Source organism: Mastigoproctus giganteus, chromosome 4, assembly GCF_048544385.1.
Source record: "Mastigoproctus giganteus isolate SK-2022 chromosome 4, ASM4854438v1, whole genome shotgun sequence".
Lineage (NCBI taxonomy): Eukaryota > Metazoa > Arthropoda > Arachnida > Uropygi > Thelyphonidae > Mastigoproctus > Mastigoproctus giganteus.
Window position 1 is genome coordinate 45,894,857 of NC_143578.1, and position 22,670 is coordinate 45,917,526.

Below are 22,670 nucleotides of genomic sequence, written 5' to 3' on the forward strand. Positions count from 1 at the left end.
AGTAGGCCGGGGAGTACCTGTACTGCATATGGGAAGCAGTAACCCCAGAGTAATGTATCGACTGTGTGGTACTACACTGACAGTGGTAGAGAATGAAAAGGACCTGGGGGGATAATTATGCAGTCAGATATGAAGTTTTCTGAGCAGTGCATACGGTCTGCAAGAGTATCTCATGGTGTTTTGTCAATGATATATGGGAATTTTTCTAGCACAGATAAGGAGGTGATTATCCCCTTGTATAAGGCAATGGTCAGGCCACACCTTGAGTACTGTATAGAGGTCTGTGAAATCTCTGTGAAGCAGGATTCTGTACATTACTGAACCTGAAATCAAAGGGGAGAAATTGACTTGATGTGTCAGATGACATGCAGATAACACTGTCAGTAACTGTACCTAGATTCCATATTTTGATTGCACAAAAACAACAGCAAAAATCTCATTAGTTGTATCTAGCTTGTGTATTTGTGATTTGCCGTTTTTATATAAATAAATATAATAAAATTCTTTTGATTTTCTTTCAGCTGTTCTGTTCCTGTAATATCAAGTAATTGACATCTTTTAAGTCATACTTTTTTTTTTTTTTATGAAAACCCCAAACACGAAAGGTATCAAAACCTATAGTACTTAGTACTGTGCATGGATTGAAGGAGAAGTATGGGGAGAGGGGGATGACGGAAACTTTGCTCTAGAGACTAAACATGGGTTTCACCACTTCAAGCCTCCAATAGGCAAAGTGGTGGTATTTCACCGGTTGATGAAAGTCATCTACCACCTACTGGTACCTTATTGGACTGGTGACGATGATTTTGACAATCTAGCAAAGTGGGTATGGGGACATAGATCATGTCCCCATTTTTATGAATTTTCCCAACATTGCACTATACATGTTAATAAATCCTCAGATTGCCTATCTTAATACCATTAGTACCAACATATTTGGCAATCCATTGGGGGTTTGTAATTGTAAAAAGTTAAGAACCTCTGCTCTAAGTAGTGACTTATAATGTTAGAAGCTCATAACATGATTACCAATGGATATTTTGCATTGAAGGTTTTTATTAAAACTTTTTATTTTCTGGTCAACAGTATATTCTGATGACTGAAAACTTAAAATATATTCATAATGGTAACAGTTATTTAAAAAAAATTAGATAATGTAAGCAGCACATTACATTTTAGACATGTTAAATTTCTTAAATAAATTAAATGTTTTTCTTCTATTATTTAGAAATGAAAAGTAAATAAACAATTATCTTGTTACCAATTACTTACTAACTGATAATACATGAAAATAACTGCTTCCACTTGGAAATATACCTCACAATGCAATAGCTACTCAATGTTTTGTAATAGTTCCTAATGAACAGCATATGAAATGCAACACCTCTTTCACACTCTCTGCTGGAATAAATTAAACAAATAGCAACTACTGCAGATTGTACTATGCTGATGCTATGATCTTTTGAAATGTGTTTATTTTGTTTCTTCCAAGATTTTAATGACTATTGAAAAATATTGTGAAATCATATTTCACATTTATGCTGTGATTAATATAAGTAAAGTAATATTTCAAGATGTATGTACAGTATTAGTAAACTAAAAAAAAAAAAATTGAAAAAAAAAAAAAAAAAAAAAAACCAAGTGAAAACCAATGACTTAATTTGCATGAAGAAAACATTTAGTTTCTGCACATCTGCCATGTTGCCCATTCATTTCAACGATCAGTATATGACAACAAACATAATACCCAGTAATATGCTTATATCCAATGAATAAGGCAGAATGTTCATTATTATAAATAATTCCACAACTAGAAGCTATAAATTCAAATTATTAGGGTAGAGACCTTAGACTGGACCATTAATCATGGAGTTATCTCCATGGGTGGTTGAGCCTGAGAGCTTGGGGAAATTTAAAGGTCAGTTGGATAGCATATGAAGAGGGAGTCAAATAAGTATTTTATTTTATTTTATAATTTATCTATTATAAATTTTTATTATTGTTTTTTTGGAAAGTGTAGTGTGGCACCACATGGATAATACTAATTATTAAGAAACTGGGTGTACTGCCTTAGATTCTATGTGCTTCTTAACCAAAAGCATAACTCCTCCCATCCTTTTTTTCTGTCTATCCAACTCCTAATTTCTGACCACCTGAACACGGCATGGCCCAATGGTTTAATGTGATGAACTGGCAATATGGATGGTACATTTGGCATACAGCAAGCAGTATTATACCACTTATATCTGCATTATAATGAGTGTTAAACAGGCTATATGACACTGTCAAACAGCAGCATGGAGTGTGTGGTGTTTGCACCAGCACTTTCCCTGCTATTCTTCCATAATAGGAAGTGCCTCTTCTATCATTCACTAACATTGTATCACCCCGCCCACAGCATTAAATGCAATTTCTATCCGCTGGAAATAATTTTTTTCTTTTTCATTTTATTTATTTATTTTTTAGGAAAGATCTCTTCATTTTATTTTATTTTTTGGTGCACCTATCTACCCTCATCTCCTACTATAACCCCTCCTTTCCTTTACTGAGCATTCTCATTGCAACCCAGGGTTGTGGTGACTGGTTCACAAAACTTTTATTTAATGTGTACAGAAGATAGTATGCCTCTTTATGGCAGGGATGGGAGCCAGCCAGCAAATTTTTGGACAACTTTTGCTGGCTGGTTGCTAAGAAGCCAGTCATACAACACATCATTAAGCACAAAAACTAATACAACATACATGACTGACTTTGCAGAGATGCTCAACAAAGGCACAAGGCGAGTTTGAGAGAAACCTTTCAAACTGCTGTAATAAGTCAACATATACATATATGTCCTTTCTGTACACAATGTACTCACCATATTCTAATTAGACATCCCTTGTCTTAGTGATACTGCATATCTGATGTCCCTACAATGTCAACGCCTGTTAACTTAACCAATACTTCAAATTCATAAAATGCTTATTATATGATTAGCATAAGTGTACAAGCAAGTATACATGCAAGATTCCCCTTGCTTTTCAGGCTTCTGCATGCCCCACCCCAATAAAAGCAGAACAAGAATTACTTTCACCTCTGCTTGCAGCTGCTTTTAATCCATTAGTCTATGTATCCTTCTCCAAACTAGTAGTTTTCTGATCCATCTAACACTGCCTTGACAGTAGCGGCAGATATCCTTATACCCATCCTATTTAAGTGTATCCCATCCCTGTAAAAACAGTCTTTCCTGTTAACAAGCACAGACCACTCTGAGAAAAATTCTATCCCATAAGCCTTGCACAGTCTCTCCAGGAGCAAACTGATTGACAAAGCTCCCATCATGTACTTCTTCCTATTGTGTCTGGGCAGAAATGTAGATACTTTCAAATTTAATTCCATCTTATGAATTTTCCCAACATTGCACTATACATGTTAATAAATCCTCAGATTGCCTATCTTAAGGCGCCTCCGTAGCCAGGTGGGAAGGAGCAGCAGTGCGTAGCACACGCTTCTTGATTAGACCGGGGTTCGAGCCTGTCACCACCAAATACGGAGGATGTGGAAAGGTCAAGGGAATGACCACCGCATATTCCTGGAGCAATATGGCCTTAGTTGCTAATGCTCCAAAAAACCAAATAACAAACAAACAGCCTATCTTAATACCATTAGTACCAACATGTAAAATAATATCACCTTTTGTGCCCTTAAAAGATAATAGCTGCTTTACATCATTAACTTTTATCCTTAGCAGACATATCCCAGTACTATTCCATTTTAACTCAGTATATTCCATTTCCCTGACGATAGTCAACAAATCATGATTATTGTCATGATTTGGTGACTATTATCAGGGAAAGGAAGAGGTTCCAGTAGGACCAGCTGTCTCTGCCATTCATAATCTCATTATGTTGTCTGATGCATGAGTGTATGCTCTTACCATTGAGTTGGACAGCTGGGTATTTGATGGGTTCCTCAATTTAATTCCTTTAGCATCGGCCCTGTTTTACATTCCATCATATAGGTTTACCAGAACACTGTATAAAAATCCTGATTTGTTAAAGAACTGTTGCTGGCCGTTCTCCCCTGAGTCAAAGTATTCCACCTGCTTTGAGCTTTTTGCTTTGTTGCTCTAGTCTGAGGCATGATTTTAGTTTAAATTTAATTTAAAAAAACCATACAGAACTAACAGATAATACAAGTATAATAACACTACACTATTCCCAGGCTATGTGACAGCAGATTGCATACTACAATAGTTTATGTATGTTATGCACTATATTATATAATTATATTATAAAATCACATATTTATGCATTTATAGTTTACAGATTTAATAAAAACACATAATATTAATTATACCACTACATAATTACACAGCAGAATATGGAATAGTGTTTACATCATTCTTACATTTGTATAATGAACAATGACGGCAGAATTCTTCCCTACTTTGCCTTTCATTTTTAAGCAAAGTTTGAAGGCCAAGTAAGAAACAGTTATAACTACTAAACCAGATGAGAACAACTAAACTACCAATTTTAAACAAACGGATTACAAAAACCAACAATTTTTAGTCTACTTAGCAGTTTTCAAAATTTACATAAAACTTTCTTTTTCTTACTAGTTAATAAATACTACAAACACTATCAAAATAAAATACCACTTTGACAACAGATATATATTTTTAAAACTGTTTCATAACAGAACATTATGAAACAGTTTTGATTGCAGCCATATACACTATCAGTGCAAGTAAAGAAATTTTATTGATGCCAATGCAAACTTTATACTGTCCATGAAAGGCAAACAGGGTAGTGGCAAGGTCAAATGTGAATCTTTTATGCAGAAAAGGTTTAAAAAATACTCAAGTAACTTTTTATCTGACACACCCAATAAACAAAAAAAGTATCTATTAAAATAACTAGTCCAAGGAAGGAATTAAGGGAAATTTATTTAAGAAATTTGACTTCATTAAGACATGAATTTCAATAACAACTTCCTTTTGCTGATATGAAAATCATGATGGAGTAAAATTCAGTTGAAATATATGTCAAGCAGCATGTTCAAACATTCAGAATAAGCTATACATGGCAGTGAACTAGTTTTTAATAGAAAAAGTAGATATGGAAATTATTTAAATAGGCGAAGCAATTCACCTGGGTAATCCTTTCTTCAACTGATGCCCTTGTTACAAATCGATAAATCATAACTTTATTGGACTGACCAATCCTGTGAGCTCTACTAAAAGCCTGCAAAGAAAAAATGAACTCTACTCATATTCAAGGAGTTAATAATATAACTTATTTTATTTTACTTTTTGGCCCACCCTCATATAATAGTATCCACACAAAATTAACATAATGCAATACAGTATACAAAGTTAATAAAAAAAAAAAAAAACCATCTACCAGGGTAGCAAACCAGAGAAAATTCTAAGAAAATCAAATTAGAGCCAGGCAGTGTCACATGCTAGGTAATATTTTCCTTGTCTTAAGCTAAATAAATGTGGCTAATCATTGCAGTTTACATCTAACATCAATTTGAAATAGGACTATGTCACATGGATTTCTACTAAGCAAGTTTTATAAATCACATTTTATCTGGGAATATTTTAATATGTTTATTGCTAGAATAAAAAGAATAATATTATTATAGCTTTGCCCTAATCAGTCCTAATATCTAAATTAAAAAGCAGCTATACTTCTGAATTCCACAGTGAACTAGCCTTGTATCTTTTGGCCAAGTTTTGTGTTCCACAAAGATCATATCACAGAAAGAGAATTAATTAAGAGGTTATAATTTCAAACTAACAAGTAAATTGTAAATGAGAGTAGCTAACAACATAAAAATTTACTTTGCTTTTAATTTTAAATAAGTGTGTTTTTAATAACATTTTTATGTGAAAATCCAATGATGAACTTGTTTTAAATCTACATGCAGAAGCAATTAATATAAACATGACTGGTGAATAACAGAGAAATGATGACTTTTTATAAACATAACCAGCAAGAGATAAACCCTCATTATTCGCAGGGGATATATTCCTGGAAATCACTGCAAATATCAAAACTGCGAATATTAAAAGCCTTATGGAAAAAAGTGGGGCTAGATGGACCTTTCTTATGGAAATCAACAAATATTCGTGATCAATAAGAATAAATATAAACATCATGAATGTTTTACAATAATTCAATCTACCAACATTTCTGCTGTTTATTGATTATGAAAAAGCATATGACAAAGAAAATATCCCAACCCAACTCCGGAAAGCAATCTAAAGCCTATATAAAAACTCAAAAGTTTGTATAAAATATTCTAATGGCCAACTATCAGACCCAATTAACACCAATAAAGGAGTCAAACAAGGATGTGGACTATCACCAAATTTATTCACTATCTACATCAATAAAATTCTTAAAGAATGGAAACAAACAATTAACAACAGAATACAGTTGAACAACGGGAATAAAATCCAAACTATATTATATGCTGATGATCAAGTTATAATTGCAAAATCTGAAGATGAACTACAGATAGTAGCAAATGAACTTAATAAAATAGGTAAAAAGTACGAGACGAAAATCTCCACCTCAAAAATGAAATCAATGGGATTATGTGGAAAAAACATACAAAGAGTCAAAATTGTTATTAATGATAAAATAATAGAACAAATATCTGACTTCACCTGTTTGGGAAATTTAATATCAAATGAAGGGAAAGACATCCACACTAAACTACAAAAATATAATAAAATGAATGGAACGATTAAATGCCACTTCGGAAAACAAATAACAACTGAAACAAAATTATGAATGCACAACATCACTTCAAAACCAGCCCTCTTCTACAGCTGTCAGACTTGGGTCATAAATAAGAAAGATGCACACAAACTAGGCACAAATGAGATTTTTAAGACCATTATTAGGCTTTGCACGACTAGACCACCAAAGAAATTTAGATATCTGCAAGAAGTTAAAAGCAGATAACATAGTAAATGACATAAAACGGTATCAGGAAAAATGGATCAGCCACATAAAAAGAATGAACCCAGACCGGATCCCAAAATTAGCCTTTAACTACAAACCTACAGGCAAGAGAGATGTTGGTCGACCAAGACAACGAGATCAAGACCACCTCCAAGAGCTACAACGGAACAGGTCTTAAAACACCTAAGCCGGACCAAGTTCATGATGATTATGATGATGATGAATGTTTTATACGAAGAAGAATTAAAAAATAAGATGCAAAAAACATTTAAATCAATCACTGAAGATAATAAAGTGTAAAGGTAATGAAAGTGGCGATAATACAGGAAGATGAATTAAAACTATGTAGAGTTCTCCAAAAGATTTTTCGAGGAACGTGACTTACAACAGTATGCAGTTACAATATTCTTAAACTCATTATAGACCTTTGTTTTCTCTTCCTTTTTAGGTCTCTGTAGTTCCTCATATTTTTCCTTATAAGGAGCCACAAGAGCCTCCAATCCCCTTTTGAATTTTGACTACACTTTATTAAAAAGTCCATTTGAAACACCTTCTCAGCCAGAGCTTTAGATATGTCCAAAATCTCTGCTGAGCAACTTTTGAATCACATCTATGTAAGAGAGATAGACTTATTGTTGAATGTAACACAGTTGTTAGTTCAATGTTAACCTAGAGCTGAATAAAAAAATAAAGGAATTGATCAAAAATCTTTATCAAAGAATACTTCTAAATATGTTTTGATAAATGAGAGTTTTAATAAAAATAAATGGAAGTAACAGATGGATTCAATGTTAAGACCATATTATAAGTGATAAAATAAGAAAAAATACTGGGTGGAAATAATTCAGACATAAGTGAAAATGTTAAAAAGTTAAGATGGTATGGGCATGCAGAAAGTATTGTGAGTAAAGAGATTAGAAAAATTAATCGCAGTAAGCCTAGCAGAAATGGCAAAACCAGTGGCAAGTGTATAATGAACAGCACACAGACATGCAAAGTTTGTATAATTTTGTTCTGTGGGTGATACATCCGTCATCGTCATATTCTTAATGACAATAGCTACCTTTTATTTATTATATATATTTTTTTATTTTGCAACTTCAGTAGTCAGAGGGCAATTTTTATGTGCTAACTTTTAAAATTTATAATACAGCTAGTGTCCTCTGTGGCAGCTGAGCTAGAATAATATGCTGCCATCAATTAGCCATCTGGAAAGGACTGGGTTCCTTTCCCAACAAATGGAAGGATTTTCAAAGTCCTCTTCAATCTTTAGCATGTAGTCAGCTGATCTCAAGATAGGAGTACGATTTTCTTCCGTGTCGTTATAGGTTTTCACCTGCACAACATGCAAATTGTTATGCAGGTGAAAACCTATAATGACACACACACACACACACACACACACACACACACACACACACACACACACACACACACACACACACACACACACATGATACAGATATGAGTGACAAGCTGTATTACCATTAAAATTAATAATTTGAATTTGACTTTAAAACAGCCATTATAAAATTTTGCTTTTTTCAATTCTTTCTGAATCCTGTAAATTCTACAGATGATTTCATAACTGAAAAATTATCCAATAAATGTACAGTATATACATTTCTAAAAAAGAAAAATATCAGTCAACAATTTTGTTTTAAGAGTCATTTTATTAGGATAATTTGTTATCAGCGATAAAAAACACAAAGGAAACAAAAGACAATTTTATCTCTAAGTGACGAACTATGGATGATGGTTTTGTTCAATAAACAACTTATTTTTTATTTTTATTTGAATTTCTCTATCTCTTTACCAGGAATTCATGAGATTCCGTTATAAATATTAGAACGTTTAAATTTAGTTATGAGTGGCTGATACAAATTTACCTGAATATCATTATGAGGATTCCAATCAGAATCATAAATAATGACAGTATCTGCAGTAGCAAGATTTATACCTAATCCTCCAGCTCTTGTTGATAATAAAAAACAAAACTGCGCAGCACCAGGAGCTGAAAAAGAAATTACAATTATATTATAAATAATTATTTAAAAAAAATAAACCTTGATTATTAAAAAAAAAAAAAAAAATATTGAAATGTTTAATCTAAATGAAATAAAGAAAGAAACAAATATTATGCCTTGACATTACTGTAACTATATTTAAAAAAAAAAGTGCTTTTATTTAACAGAAAATAAATTAATAAAACATTCAAAAAATGTTTGTGTAGTTTATATATACTTTGTGATTTATTTTTTTAGCAAGCTTAAACCAAGAGAGAGAGAGAGAGAGAGAGAGAGAGAGAGAGAGAGAGAGAGAGAGAGAGAGAGAGAGAGAGAGAGAGATATCAAATAATGGTTCAACTTCACATTCAAAATTAAATTTTTGGGGTATCCACATACGCATACATTCTTCAGATTCAACATCTTCCACATTAAGCAAGAGTGGGAGCAATATAGAGAAATATAAGATTTTTTGAAGGATAGTTTGGTAAATCAAAATATTTAGTTTCCATACTGTATTCCCATTGCAACATTATTATTTTATTTCTTATTATATATATTTTTTTAAATTTCAAGATACAGTTCTGTAGCTGCTCCAGAATATTCAATTGCAGTAGTGCAATTTAATATACAGTAAGCTTTCATATATTTGATTGCCAAATATCCAATTTTATGCAACATCCAGAAATTTAAATATCATTTTATTCAATGTGCATCTCATTAGTTTCCACTGTTGTTCTAAAAGTAGCCAGAACCTTCACTCACAAGTCTCAGCACTGTTCCATGTGTCACACTGATCACTAGTCCCATATGCCAAGTATTATTTACCAGTAAAAATAAGTCCATATTTGGCAGTGCCAGTGAAAACATTTAAACCAGGGTCTGTTGCATAAATAGATACAATATTAATGGAAGTTCTTGTGATGACTGACTAAATAGCAAATAAAATTTCAATGAATGATAAGTATCACCTGAATACTTATATATCTGACTGCTTTCATAACTCTGAATACAATACATAACAGTATGAGATCTGCAGATTTATATTAACAGGTACAGGTCAATGTTAAAAAAGTCATGAGTTAAGGGTTAAATTTGTGTCTGCAATTCTGCCCACACACAATAGGGGGGGAGTATATGATGAGAGCCTTGTCAATCAATTCAGACCTGATGAGATTGTGCAAGGCTCATGGGGCAGAATTTTCTCAGTGTGGCCTGTGCTTGTTACCAGGAGAGACTGCTTCTACAGGGATGGAATTCATTAAAATAGGAGTGCAAGAGTGTTTGCTGATGCTATCAAGGCAGCATTAGGTGGGCCGGAAAACTGGTAGCTTGGGGAGATTCACAGAATAAAAGATTAAAAGTAGCCACAAGCAGAGGTGAAAGTGATCCTTGCACTGCTTCTATCAGAATGAGCAGTGCCTGGAGGGCACAGTGCTGGGGGGTTTAGGGACTGGTGGGAGTCATCATGAAACAAATAAATACATGGGCTATGTTAGGGTAACTAAGAATAAGAATAGCTGCATGTACACCAATGCTAGAAGTATAGTATATAAATTTGATGAATTTGAAGTGGTGGTCAAGACATCAAAGGCAGATATTGTTGGGATAACAGAGATGTGGTGTCACACAGATATAAGCAGTACATAATTGGAATTTGGGGAGTACAATATGTACAGAAAGGATAGACAGGATAGGAAGGGCAGAGGGGTTATGCTGTAAATTAAGAAAATCATAAAATCTAAGGAAGTGCATCCAGTTGACATAGATGGACAGTGCAATCTTGAGTTGGTTTGGTGTGACATAAGCTAAAAGTTAAAATCCCCCATTATAATGGGGGATTTTAACTTTTGATTGTTTTCTGCAGCATCACGTTCTAGAGGCAACAGGAGAGGGTAATACTTTTGACTTGGTTATCAGCAGTGATTATTCATGCATTAAGAATTTGCAGACAAAGGAACCACTAGGTGGCAGTGAACAGTGTACTGATGTGGGATTTACTTAAAGATATAATTACCATCAGGGGTAAAGGGAATGGTTTTTGCTTCTCTAAAGGTGACTGCAGTGGTCTCAGATAGTTTTTAAATTCTGTAGAGTTGGAAATTCTAAATGAAAAGCATTCAAGAAATTAATTGTGGAAGCTACTAGGCTTTTCATACTGAAAAGCCTAAAAAAATTGAAAAACTTAAATATTGTTCAAGATTTAGGCCTAAATGGAGATCAGATGAACTAATGAGACTCATGGCAGAGAAGAAAAATGAATGGGAGGCATATAAATATCAGGTGACACAGAAGTCTATAGCAGACATAAGCTGGTCTGTAATCAAATCACAAAGGAGATTAGGGAAGGCAGATTCTAAGAAATCTTTAACAAAGGATGCTAAGAAAAACAGCAAAGACTTCTTTATTATATAAACTCTAGAAGGAAGAGGATGAATCAGATTGGTCCACGTGATATCGATAGTTCAACTGTTGACGATCCTGCTCAGATAGCAGAAAAACTGAATGAGTATTTTTCATCTACATTCACACAGAGGAATTCTTCAGGGAAGTGAAGGACAGAAGCTTATTTAACTCTAACAGGGAGCTTAATGATTTTGTAATAACTGACAGCAAAGTGGAGGAGAAATTATTGAAGTTAATCAGAGGAAAGGCACGTGGGGTAGATGGGATCTATCCAGTATATTTAAAGGAGGCAGTAAAGGAAGTAAGCAATCCCTTAGCTATAATTATGAGAGCATCCTTGGACTCAGGAGGTCTCCACAGACTGGAGATGTGCAAATGTATCCCCATTCACAAAGAGAGATCAAAAGGTGATACAAGTAATTACAGACCTGTTAGTTTAACTTCTGTTCTGGTGAAAATAATGGAATCACTAGTTAAAGAATGACTGCAGAATCATCTAGACAAGCCTGCAGTAATAATTCAGACAAAGTATGGGTTTGTTAAGGGAAAATCTTGTCTGACAAATTTGATTGGATACTATGATGTGATTACAAAGAAACTGGATGCAAAAAATAATTTTGATATCATATATACTTGGATTTCAGGAAAGCTTTTAATACTGTTGCACATGAAAGACTACTGTACAAATTTGAACAGTATGGTATTAAGGGGAAGTTGCTGCAATGGATAAAAGGGTGGTTGAGTGGGAGACGACAGTGAGTCATAATCAATAGATGCTGCTCTTTGTGCACTAATGTTATTAGTAGAGTCCCTCAGGGTTTGGTTTTGGTTGGGCCCACTTTTTTTTGTATATTTATCAATGATACTGATGAAGTTATAACAGGTTTAATGTCGAAGTTTTCAGAAGATACAAAGTTTGGCAGAGTTGTTAATGACAGTAATGGCAGTGTGCTGCTGCAACAGGATCTAGAAAACTTGGGCAGATGGGCTGAGAAGTGGCAACTGAAGTTTAACGTTGACAAATGCAAAATACTGCATATGGGTAGAAATTACCCCAGAGAAACGTACCGTGTAGTACTACACTTAGGGTGGTAGAAAATAAAAGCAATTTGGGAGTAATTGTGTGGTCAGATATGAAGTTTTCTGAGCAATGCAGACAGGCTGCCAGGGCAGGTCTTGGGGTATTGTCAATGATATACAGGAATTTTGCAAGTAGGGAAAAGGAAGTGATTATCCCTTTGTAGAAGGCAATGGTCAGGACACGCCTTGAGTACTGCATACAAGTCTCATTTAGGAAGGATATAGATTGCTTGGGTCTACACATGTACAGAGAAGGGCAACAAGATTGGTGGGGGGAATGAAGTGTTCCTCTTACAAAGAAAGGCTTAAGTTCTGCAAATTCCAGGGGCTGGAGACTAGGTACCTGCGAGGTGATCTGATTGAAGTGTATAAGGCCTTGAATGGGTTGAGCACGCTGAATTCTGATGGGATTCTTCCACTTGCTCAGATTATAAACCTGAGGGACATAAATTCTAATTGAGGAAAGACAGTTGTAGAATAGATGTGCAGAAATCTGCCTTTAGCCAGCAGGTAGTTGATTGCTGGAACAAACTTCCATCTATTAATGTGGAAGTTGATAGTCCAATTCAAAGAGGGAGTTCAGAGGGAACGGATGTGTGAAATTGTTTTTTTTTTTTTTTTGGGTGATGCTACATAAGCTCATAAGCATGCTTTCTTGCACCACATGCCTCTATTACTACTAATACCTAAAATAAATAAAATGAGACAGAAACTATATTAATAAAACTGATAAATAAATAAATAAAAAACCTTTAAAAAATGGGGCACTTTAAATGCAGTGTATATATATATATATATATATACACAAAGGGTACTAGGAAAGTTTTGCAATATGACGCAACAATGAATCACAGGAAGCTACTTGTTGCTGCATGTTGAGACATGTTCATACATGCATAGTAGCCGCCGCGCCAAGTCGATGGGCTCAGTTATTCATTAGTAGTGAGAGTGTAAAGTGCTTGCAATGGCATCGTGGTCACGAAATGAGATAAGGACAGTTTTGCGGTATAATTTCGTGCGTGGTTTAACCATAGACCAGTGCTTAGAAGAAATGACTCTTGCACTAGATGATGATTGTCCACATTGTACAACGATATTCAGGTGGTATAGAGAATTCCAAAGGGGAAATTTCACTCTGGAGGATTCTGAGAGGCCGGGAAGGCCAAGAACGTCAGTTACGGAGGAAAACGTTACTGCTGTGAGGAAAATGCTTGACGAAAACAGGCGAGTGACCTACCAACAGATAGAGGATACTTTGGGCCTAAATGCACCAGCAATTCGTTCGATTCTGCAAGATCATTTGCATGTGAAGAAACTTTGTTCTCTCTGGGTGCCGCATCAACTGACTGAAGAGCAGATGACACGACGTGTGGCTTGGTGTCGGGAGATGTTTAAAAAGTTTGATAAGGGACAATCTCGGTATGTGAACAACATCGTGACAGGTGACGAGACTTGGCTGTACTATTACGATCTGCCGACCAAGGCTCAAAACAAAGTTTGGGTCTTTGATGATGACGACACACCCGTAATTGTCAGAAAATCCCGATCTGTAAAAAAGAAAATGATAGCTGTATTTTTCAAATCGAGTGGAATTGTGGAACGTGTCGTTTTGGACACACAGAAGACAGTCACAGCTAAGTGGTATACTGAACAATGCCTGCCTAAAGTCATTGGATCTATGAAGAACCTGCGGCCAAAGTCAAGAATGGACACCTGGTACCTCCATCACGATAATGCTCCAGCTCACAGCGCCAAAGCCTGCACCGAATATTTGACCACGACAGGACTGAAACTTCTCGAGCACCCTCCCTACAGTCCAGACCTTTCTCCCTGCGACTTTGCACTGTTCCCGCATGTGAAAATGAAGCTAAAAGGGAGGCGGTTTTCCAGTGATGAGGACCTTCTACGGGCTTGGGACAACGAGTGTGCTTTACTCCCTAGTGAAACTTGGCAGAACTGGTTTAAAGATTGGTTTCGGAGGATGGAGAGGTGTATTGAATGTAGAGGAAATTACTTTGAAAAAATTAAATAAACAAAACTGTATTGCAAAACTTTCTTAGTACCCTTTGTATATATAATAGTAGCTTTAGGAACAGAACTTTTTTTCATCAGGTTAAAAGAACTACATGCCATACAATTATTTAAATACAAGAGTCTACACATGTGCACAGTGTCTTGAATCAAGTGGCACCAATGGTTGCCCACAACTCTGCTATCAGTTTTCTTGTGTTTAAATACAGTTCCAGTAAATGCACATGTGGTGATGTGTTGTTAATGTCATGTAATTTAGGGTTCTGTTGTTCTTCTGGCCTCTCTGTCTAGGGGCCTGTGAAGCACCACAGACCCCTAGTTTCTGCCCATAGTACAGGGAGTCTGGAATTAATTCTCTGGCTAGGCTATTCCTGGAGTCATCTAAGCTTCCCATGGAGGGCCCCCACATGGGGAGAGAAAGGTTCAGATAGGATTATGAAAATGGGTGAGGACGACTGAAATGGGCAAGGACAGAAGAAAGAGTAAGGAGGTTCAAATAGGCCAGCATACACAGTATATGCTGGTAAGCAAAAGGTGGCAAGAAGGGTGTTCCTCTTGTGGGGCCCATCCATTCTGGAGGGGAAAATAGTTCCGGGGCAAGAGATAGTGGGCTTTGTGGCTGACCTCTAGGAATAGTGTCTGAGGCAGAAACCTACTGCCAAATAATACTACACCAGGAGTTGCCCTGGTGTCAGCAAATGTTACCCTAGGTCAGGGTGAGCTACTTCATACTTCCCACACAAGTCTGTCCTGTGTTAGCCTGTCTACACCAGCTGGTTGTAGGAGGGTTGTCCACCAATGTAGCTCTTGTTACTGTCAATTTAAGGTAGTGACTTCTTCAATATGTCAAGCCTTATTTACTTAGTAAGTGGTCTTTATTTACATATCATTCCCAGTGTGTCATTTCCCTTGTCTGGACTCTCTTTTGGCATGTCAGTAGGGCTGTTTTATTACTTGTCCATATCAGGCATACAGGGCAGGATATAGGTCATAGTTGGCAAGGATGTAATCCAATTGGTCTCTGTAGTGTAATATATTGTTTTGTTCAGTGAGATTACCTCTGCTCTAGCGATATTTTGTGCTGGTTCCAAGCACTGGACTCACAGTAAGGATGAGGCTATCAGTGTCTTGTGTTATGTGCAATATAGGTTGGTGGTTTCTTCAGTATGTCAAGCCTTGTTTCCTTAGTAGGAAGTCCTCATTTGTATATAGTTCCTCATATGTCATTATTCCTGTGATTGAACTATCTCTATCGGTGAGTCAATAGAGGGTTGTATTATTTCTGTCCACATCAGGTGTCCAGGAAATTCTCATAGAGCAATGCCTTGTTTTGGTCAGATGTAATTTGTGTTCTCATCAGTGTTCCCAGAGAAGTTCATCCTTAGTAGGTATTGTTCATTCTGTCTGTCTGTTCTGGTTGTATTTAGTGCTAGCTTTAAACAACATCAAATAGTGCTCAAGTATAGTCTTGAACAGTCATCCTGATATCTGGCTGTTTAGTCAGAGTTGCTCTTCTCTGTTCTGGGTTTTTTTATTATTATTATTATTATTATTATTATTACAGTCGATTCCGGCTATTTGGGACACAGCGGGACTAGTGCATTTTGGCCCGATTAAGCGGCTGTCCCAATTATCCGAAGTTTCACATAAATAGTTAAAAATACAATGTACCCCCCCCCCCCTTTACAACTGATTCACTATACAATCAAATCACGTTATGATGGAGTCACTATAGTGAAGTACCGTTCATTATACGATGTGCAGTAAGCGTCGGTCATTGTGATCACGTTTGTGAATTGAATTTTAATTCTATTAAACAGCGATTCTAATTAGCGAAAATAGGAGGAATATTATCCACAGGCTATAAAAGCAAAGATATATTAAGCACAAATTTACCCTTTATTACCTTACCAATTAAAAAATTAAATGATACGTTAAAATAGGAAGAATATATGTGATAATCGGAATAATTAATACGTACTGTAATATGTACATACTAACTAAACTAGTTGACATTTTTGTTCACTGACATTTGTGGGTGGGGGTTAAAATTTAAAACAGTAAAAAGATGAGCAATCAATAACAAAGAACACGGCACACACAAATTGCAAGTAACACGATACGACATGTGCAAGTGAGAATGGAGTAACGAGTTACAAAGCTTTAAAAATAGGAATGAAGAGAAGATCTGAAAATTGATTTTTTTTTTACATGATTGAAGATTTCATGGAAGTGTAAACACATTTCACAATAATAACCCACAGAATTCCAGCTGTCGGTATTATCGCAAATTCAGTAAGATCGAGTTTACTGTCCGTTTATGATAGATTTCACTAACAGAAAAGCCCAATAAACAGATGACTGCTAATTGTTTTATGGTTGTGACCTCCAGAATTTCGACCGAACCATGTGGTACTGTCGGAGACAATCGTAGGGTAATCTCCAGTGCTGCGGTCTCCTGCCCCGATTAAACGGCATGCTGTCCCAATTAAGCGAATTAAACCCTAGCAATTTTCTCCATTGGTTTCTGATTTTTAAGATTTTCCCCAAATAAACGGCTGCCCCAATTAACCGGTGGCCCAAATAACCGGAATCCACTGTATTAGCTATATGGTGCAAGGAAGCCTGAGGCATATGCTGCACCAGCCAAAAAAAAAAAAAAAAAAAATCCCGAGTTACCCTGTGTGTGTGTGTGTGTGTGTGTGTGTGTGTGTGTGTGTGTGTGTGTGTGTGTGTGTGTGTGTGTGTGTGTGTGTGTGTGTGTGTGTGTGTGTGTGTGTGAGAGAGAGAGAGAGAGAGAGAGCTCTTTCTTACAGCTGGTTAACAAGAGAGGAGATATCCATCCTAGAGGTGTGCTGTGGATGGTGGAGTTTCTTGGCTCATTTACAGTTCTGTACTGCTAAGTTTGTCCACGGAGTTTGAGTCTTGTGTGTCTAGTTGTTAACTTAGTCTATTGTTTCTTCTGGTAAAGACATCTTGCACAAAAGCAGAAAGTTGTTTGTATTTGTTCTTATTCACCACACCATCACCTCATTAATGCAAAGGTCCAACACCTGAGATCATTTGGTATCTCTTCAGGTAACAACTGGGGCACATAGTCAGAATGTGTTCCCAACTCTCATCTTCGCTGCAGGAGCACTGTGGATTCTCAGCAAGACCAAGTGAATGAAGCTTCTGGTTAAATGGCCCATGTTCTGTGATTAGGTAAGTTATATACAATCCTGGCACTAGCAATGGAGATTTCTTTGAGTCTACGGTCTTGACATTAGGGATAAAGCTTTAAAAATAGGAATGAAGAGAAGATCTGAAAATTTATATTTTTATATGATTGAAGATTTCATGGAAGTGTAAACACATTTCACAATAATAACCCACAGAATTACCCAGAGCAACACAGATTCAACACGTGGTTATGGCAAATATTTTTTCCTACTTTATATCATTATCCAGGTTGACAGGTAATATCAAGCATTGCTGCAGATATCTGCATTCTCAGATGGTATGTCAGTCCCCTACAGATAATCCTAAGTCAAGTGGCAGCCTGCCTGTGATTACCTGCAAGGCATAGGCAGAAGTGCTTCTACAAGCTCTTATTATTATAAGTAGAGTGATCCTATGCAGGGATTCCAGCTTCTTCTTTACGGTTTTGTTAGCTCTGTGGTTCCATACACCTGCTTGTTGTTGTTGTTATTAGGAGCATTAGCAACTAAGGCCATATTGCTCTGGGGATATGCGGTGGTCATTCCCTGACCTTTCCACATCCTCCATATTTGGTGGCCACGGGCTTGAACCCCTGTCTAATCAAGAAGCGTGTGCTACACACTACTGCAACTGCCCACCTGGCTATGGAGGCACCTGCTCCATATGTTACAGCAGGAAGGAAGATACTCTTATACAGTGTAGTTAGGGGCTTACCTCTCAGCCCTCGATCCAAGCAGTTGCCTCTTCTGATAAGTTCTACAAATTTCTGGCCTTTGTCTCTTATGTACTGAATATGTTGCACAAATGTAAGCTTGTTATCCACAGTGATCACAAGAAACTTCCAATATTAGGCATGAGTAATTGGGCTACTGTTTATTCTTACGTTTGGTGGTCTGGTACAGCTTACCCTTCAACAATATTGCTTTTGTCTTGCTGAGTGAAATTTTGAGTTTATGCATCATGGCCCAATGAAGCAGCTGACTGAGAACGTCATTTGCCTTCGTTTCCAACTGGCAAAGGGATTTTGCCTCAACAAGAACAACAAGATCATTTGCAAAATTAAAATTTGTGTTAAATCTAGTTCCTTTTTCAAACATCATCATCATCATTAATCCACTGCAGGATGAAGGCCTCTCCAGCAACTTTCCAGTTCATTCTGTTTTGTACAATGGCCATCCATTTACTACCTATGAACTTGTGAATTTCATCTCTCCATCTCCGTCGTTGCCTTCCAGGATTTCTTCTAGCTCCTCTTGGGTACCATTCTGTTATTTCTTAATCCATCTTGTTGAGAATCCTGTCATCATACCTTCGAGCTATGTGTCCTGCCCAAGACCATTTTAGTTCTTTAGTTTTGATAAGAATGTCCTTTACTTGAGTTTGCTGCCTAATCCATGTGTTTCTCTTCTTACCTAACAGTCTGATTTGCAATATAATTTATTCCATTATTCGCTGTGTAGTTCTCAGCTTCTCTTCCATTCTTTTGGTGAGTGCCCAAGTTTCACTTCCATAAGTCATGGTGGGGAGTATACATTGCTTCATTACTTTACGTTTCAGAAAAATTGGGATATTGCTCCTCAGTATGTGACTATCCTGAATGCTATCCAACCAAAATTTATTCTTCTCTTGACTTCCAGCAATTTATCGTTATTACAGCTAATGACTTGTCCCAGATAAGTATATGACTCCACCTTTTCAATAACTGCTCTTTCAATCATTATTTCCCTTTCTGTGGCATACTTGTTCATCATTACTTTTGTTTTAGACATATTCATCTTTAGTCCAAAATCCTTACTAACACTGCATAAATGATTAAGATTTTCCTCTAATTCTTTGGGATCGTGGCTTATGATCACAATGTCATCTGCAAATTGTAAATGGTTTAGGTACTCTCCATTCACATTGACTCCTTCCTGCAACCAGTCATCTTCTGAATGCTTCCTCAAGGGCAGCAGTAAACAACTTTGGAGATATCATGTCACCTTGTCAAACTCCTTTCTCAATATTTGCTACTGTCTTTATCTAGTCTAATAAAGGAGGCAGCATTCTCATACAATGTCTTGTCTTTCCAGTGCCTAAAACATTGCCTTATGCTGTATGGAGTCAAATGCCTTTTCGTAATTCACAAATGCCAGGCATAATGGTGTTTTATATTCATTTGCTTTCTCCATTAGCTGTGATATTACGTGAAGGTGATCCATAGTTGAGAATCCTGTCCTAAAGCCAGCTTGCTCTTTTGGTTGATTCTCATCCAGTATTCTTTCTAATCTGTTAGTAATGACCCTTGTGAATAACTTGTAGATGTGGGATAACAAGCTAATTGGTCTATAATTTCAAATTTCTGGTTTATCTCCTTTCTTATGCAGCAAAACTATGATTGCATTATTCCACTCTTTAGGTGTCATACCTTTTCTAATGCACTTTTTGAAGAGTCTTGCCAGTTTCTGCGTCATGTCTCTTCCTCCCAATTTAACAACTCTACAGTAACTTCATCTTCTGCTGGGGCTTTCTGATTCTTCATTTTCTTCAACGCATGTTCTACCTAATCAGGAAGGATAATGGGTATGTCATATGCGTTACTAATTTGTGATCCATCTTCCCCACTGCTGGCATCATTCCCTCACTCCTTGTATAATTCTCTATAGTAGTCTTCTGCTATTTGAATTATGCCTTCTCTACTATTTATAAGTACACCATCGCTATTCTTCAGTTTCAGTATCATTTGTCATTCTGTATTACTGCTCATGGCTGCTGATTTAAGTCCTTTGTTTTCCCTTAATGCTTCTTCTACTTTTCTTATGTCCTCTCTGAGTCTCTTTCTAATGGCTTTGCATAGCTCAGCATACTCAATTTTATCCTTGTCAGTGCTTATCTTGCTTTCCATTTGTCGTCTTCGGTTCATCATGACAATTGTTTCTTGACTAATTTTTTATTCTTTGGATTTCTTTGTACCAATAAGTTTCTTAGGCTTTATCACTTTCAGAAGGTTGTAGTATTCCTCATCAATATCTTGGTCCTGAGCAGTCTGCAGAAGCTCAAACTTGTTCTTAAGTTCCAGTGTTTAAGTTTCTCTTCTGCTTAGTGCTTTTTTCAAACACTTGCCCATAACTGCTTTCCAGCAGAATGGGCCAAGCACGGTTGTTGTTATTTGGTTTTTAGGAGCATTAGCAACTAAGGCAATATTGCTCCAGGGATATGCGGTGGTCATTCCCTGACCTTTCCGCATCCTCCGTATTCGGTGGTCACAGGCTCGAACCCTGGTCTAATCAAGAAGCGTGTGCTACGCACTGCTGTTCCTGCCCACCTGGCTACGGAGGTGCCGTCAAGCACGGAGCCCTGGGACTAGCCCCTCTGGATATATGCTTGCTGTAGTTGCTATAAATAGTCCTAACAGACACCATTCTCCCCTGGAAGTAACTTCTGACCAGCCTGTATATTGCAGAGAGATTCATCTGCCCTGAATCTTCTGAGGATGCTTTCCCACCGTAAGGTGTCAAAAACACTTTCAAAGTCAACAGTGATAGCAAGCATGTATTTACTAGTACTTGTCTCAGTTGTGTTATTAATCTTCTTGATTGCATCCTCAGTGCATGTATTAGGCTTATAATGTATTAGTTAGAACTCATGGAATTCTGACTCTAGTCCTGCTTCTTGATAGAAGGTGGTAATTCTGCAAAGAATTAGGCATTCTAATATTTTTGCCATCATTGGCAGCTGGGAACTTTGGAGATAGGACTTAGCAGCAGAGTGAGGTTTTTCAGGTCCATTTAGCAGGAGTTTAAGGACTACCTGCTTTCAGGAAAGGGGAAGCAACCTGTAGAAAGATATTTGTTATATAGACTGAGCATAATGTCAGGATGGTACTCAATCACCTTCTTAACAATCTCCAGCTCAAGGAGATCCTACCCTGGACATTTTTTCTCTTTCAATCTGCCTGCTATTGCATGTAGTTCCTCTGTAGTGAATGATGCTTCTACCAATCATTGGTATGCCTTTCATTCTTCATTTTAATTCTCACTTGTTGTATGGTTTCTTCCTGTGTATTATCTGGAAATAGTGTTGTCAACAATTGTTGCACAGTTTAGTCCCAAGTATAGGTGGCTGAACCATCAGGGGTAATGATGGTTTTATAGTTTGCCACAAACTATAAAATAGTTTGTAGAAAACTATTTTATAAATAACGGCCCATGGGTTAGCACTGCCCCTCAGAGACTACCCAAGTTCTCCAGGATTGGCTCTTGCATTTACTTTTCTCATTGGTGTATTCATTTATTTGTCTTTCAAGGCTTCAACCTCCTGGGTGGGTTGGTTTGTGCAACTGTACTGGAAGTCCTTCCTGTGAGTTGTTAGAACTGGTGTCCACCACGAGACCGATTTAGGATTAACTTTTCTTTTCTTTTCTTTAGTACTGTATTGCATGTTGATATTATAACTTGCTATATTTTTGTTAGTCGCTCTTCTGAAATAACAATACAAATATAAAGATATAAAAATAAAACAAATTATATAACAAAAAAAGTAGATAAGAAAATAGATTAAAGGTGCGATTTCCTCCTCATATAGGTAACTACCAGCTAACTTTTCAATTTCTCCAAACTAACAGGCCTCAACTACCTGTGTCAGTAACGTGTCCTAGTATTCAACAACTCACTGGCTAAAATAATACATCCTATAAAACAGTTTAAACCTCTTACTTTGTAATTTGAATTTATGGTCCCTAGTTCTGAAATCATTTCTAACAGTCAAAATTTCACCTTCATTTATTTTACTATCCCCTCTCAGAACCTTATATACCTCAATCACGTCTCCTCTAAGATGCCTGGTTGCCAAGCTCTGTAACTCATGCAATCAAAGTCTTTCCCCAAATGGTCTCCCTTTTGCAAATATCATCATGCAGGTTGCCTGTCTTTGGACTCTTTCAAGAAGCTCAATGTCCTTTTTTTTAGGTGAGGTCTCCATACTTGGTCACAGAATTCCA

At 36.5% G+C, this 22,670-nt stretch overlaps 1 protein-coding gene across 3 annotated transcripts in view; it reads right to left on the reverse strand.

Annotated features, from left to right (window-relative positions):
* Positions 1–22,670, reverse strand: part of LOC150086692 (ATP-dependent chromatin remodeler CHD5-like) — a 683,856-nt gene that overhangs the window by 214,329 nt on the left and 446,857 nt on the right. For all 3 annotated transcript variants that reach the window (XM_090372691.1, XM_090372693.1, XM_090372692.1), the window contains 2 exons: positions 8,858–8,982; positions 5,139–5,231 (listed from right to left, as the gene is read on the reverse strand). In XM_090372691.1, the coding sequence (XP_090228817.1) occupies positions 5,139–5,231; positions 8,858–8,982 (218 nt within the window). The remainder of the gene's footprint in view (positions 1–5,138; positions 5,232–8,857; positions 8,983–22,670) is intronic.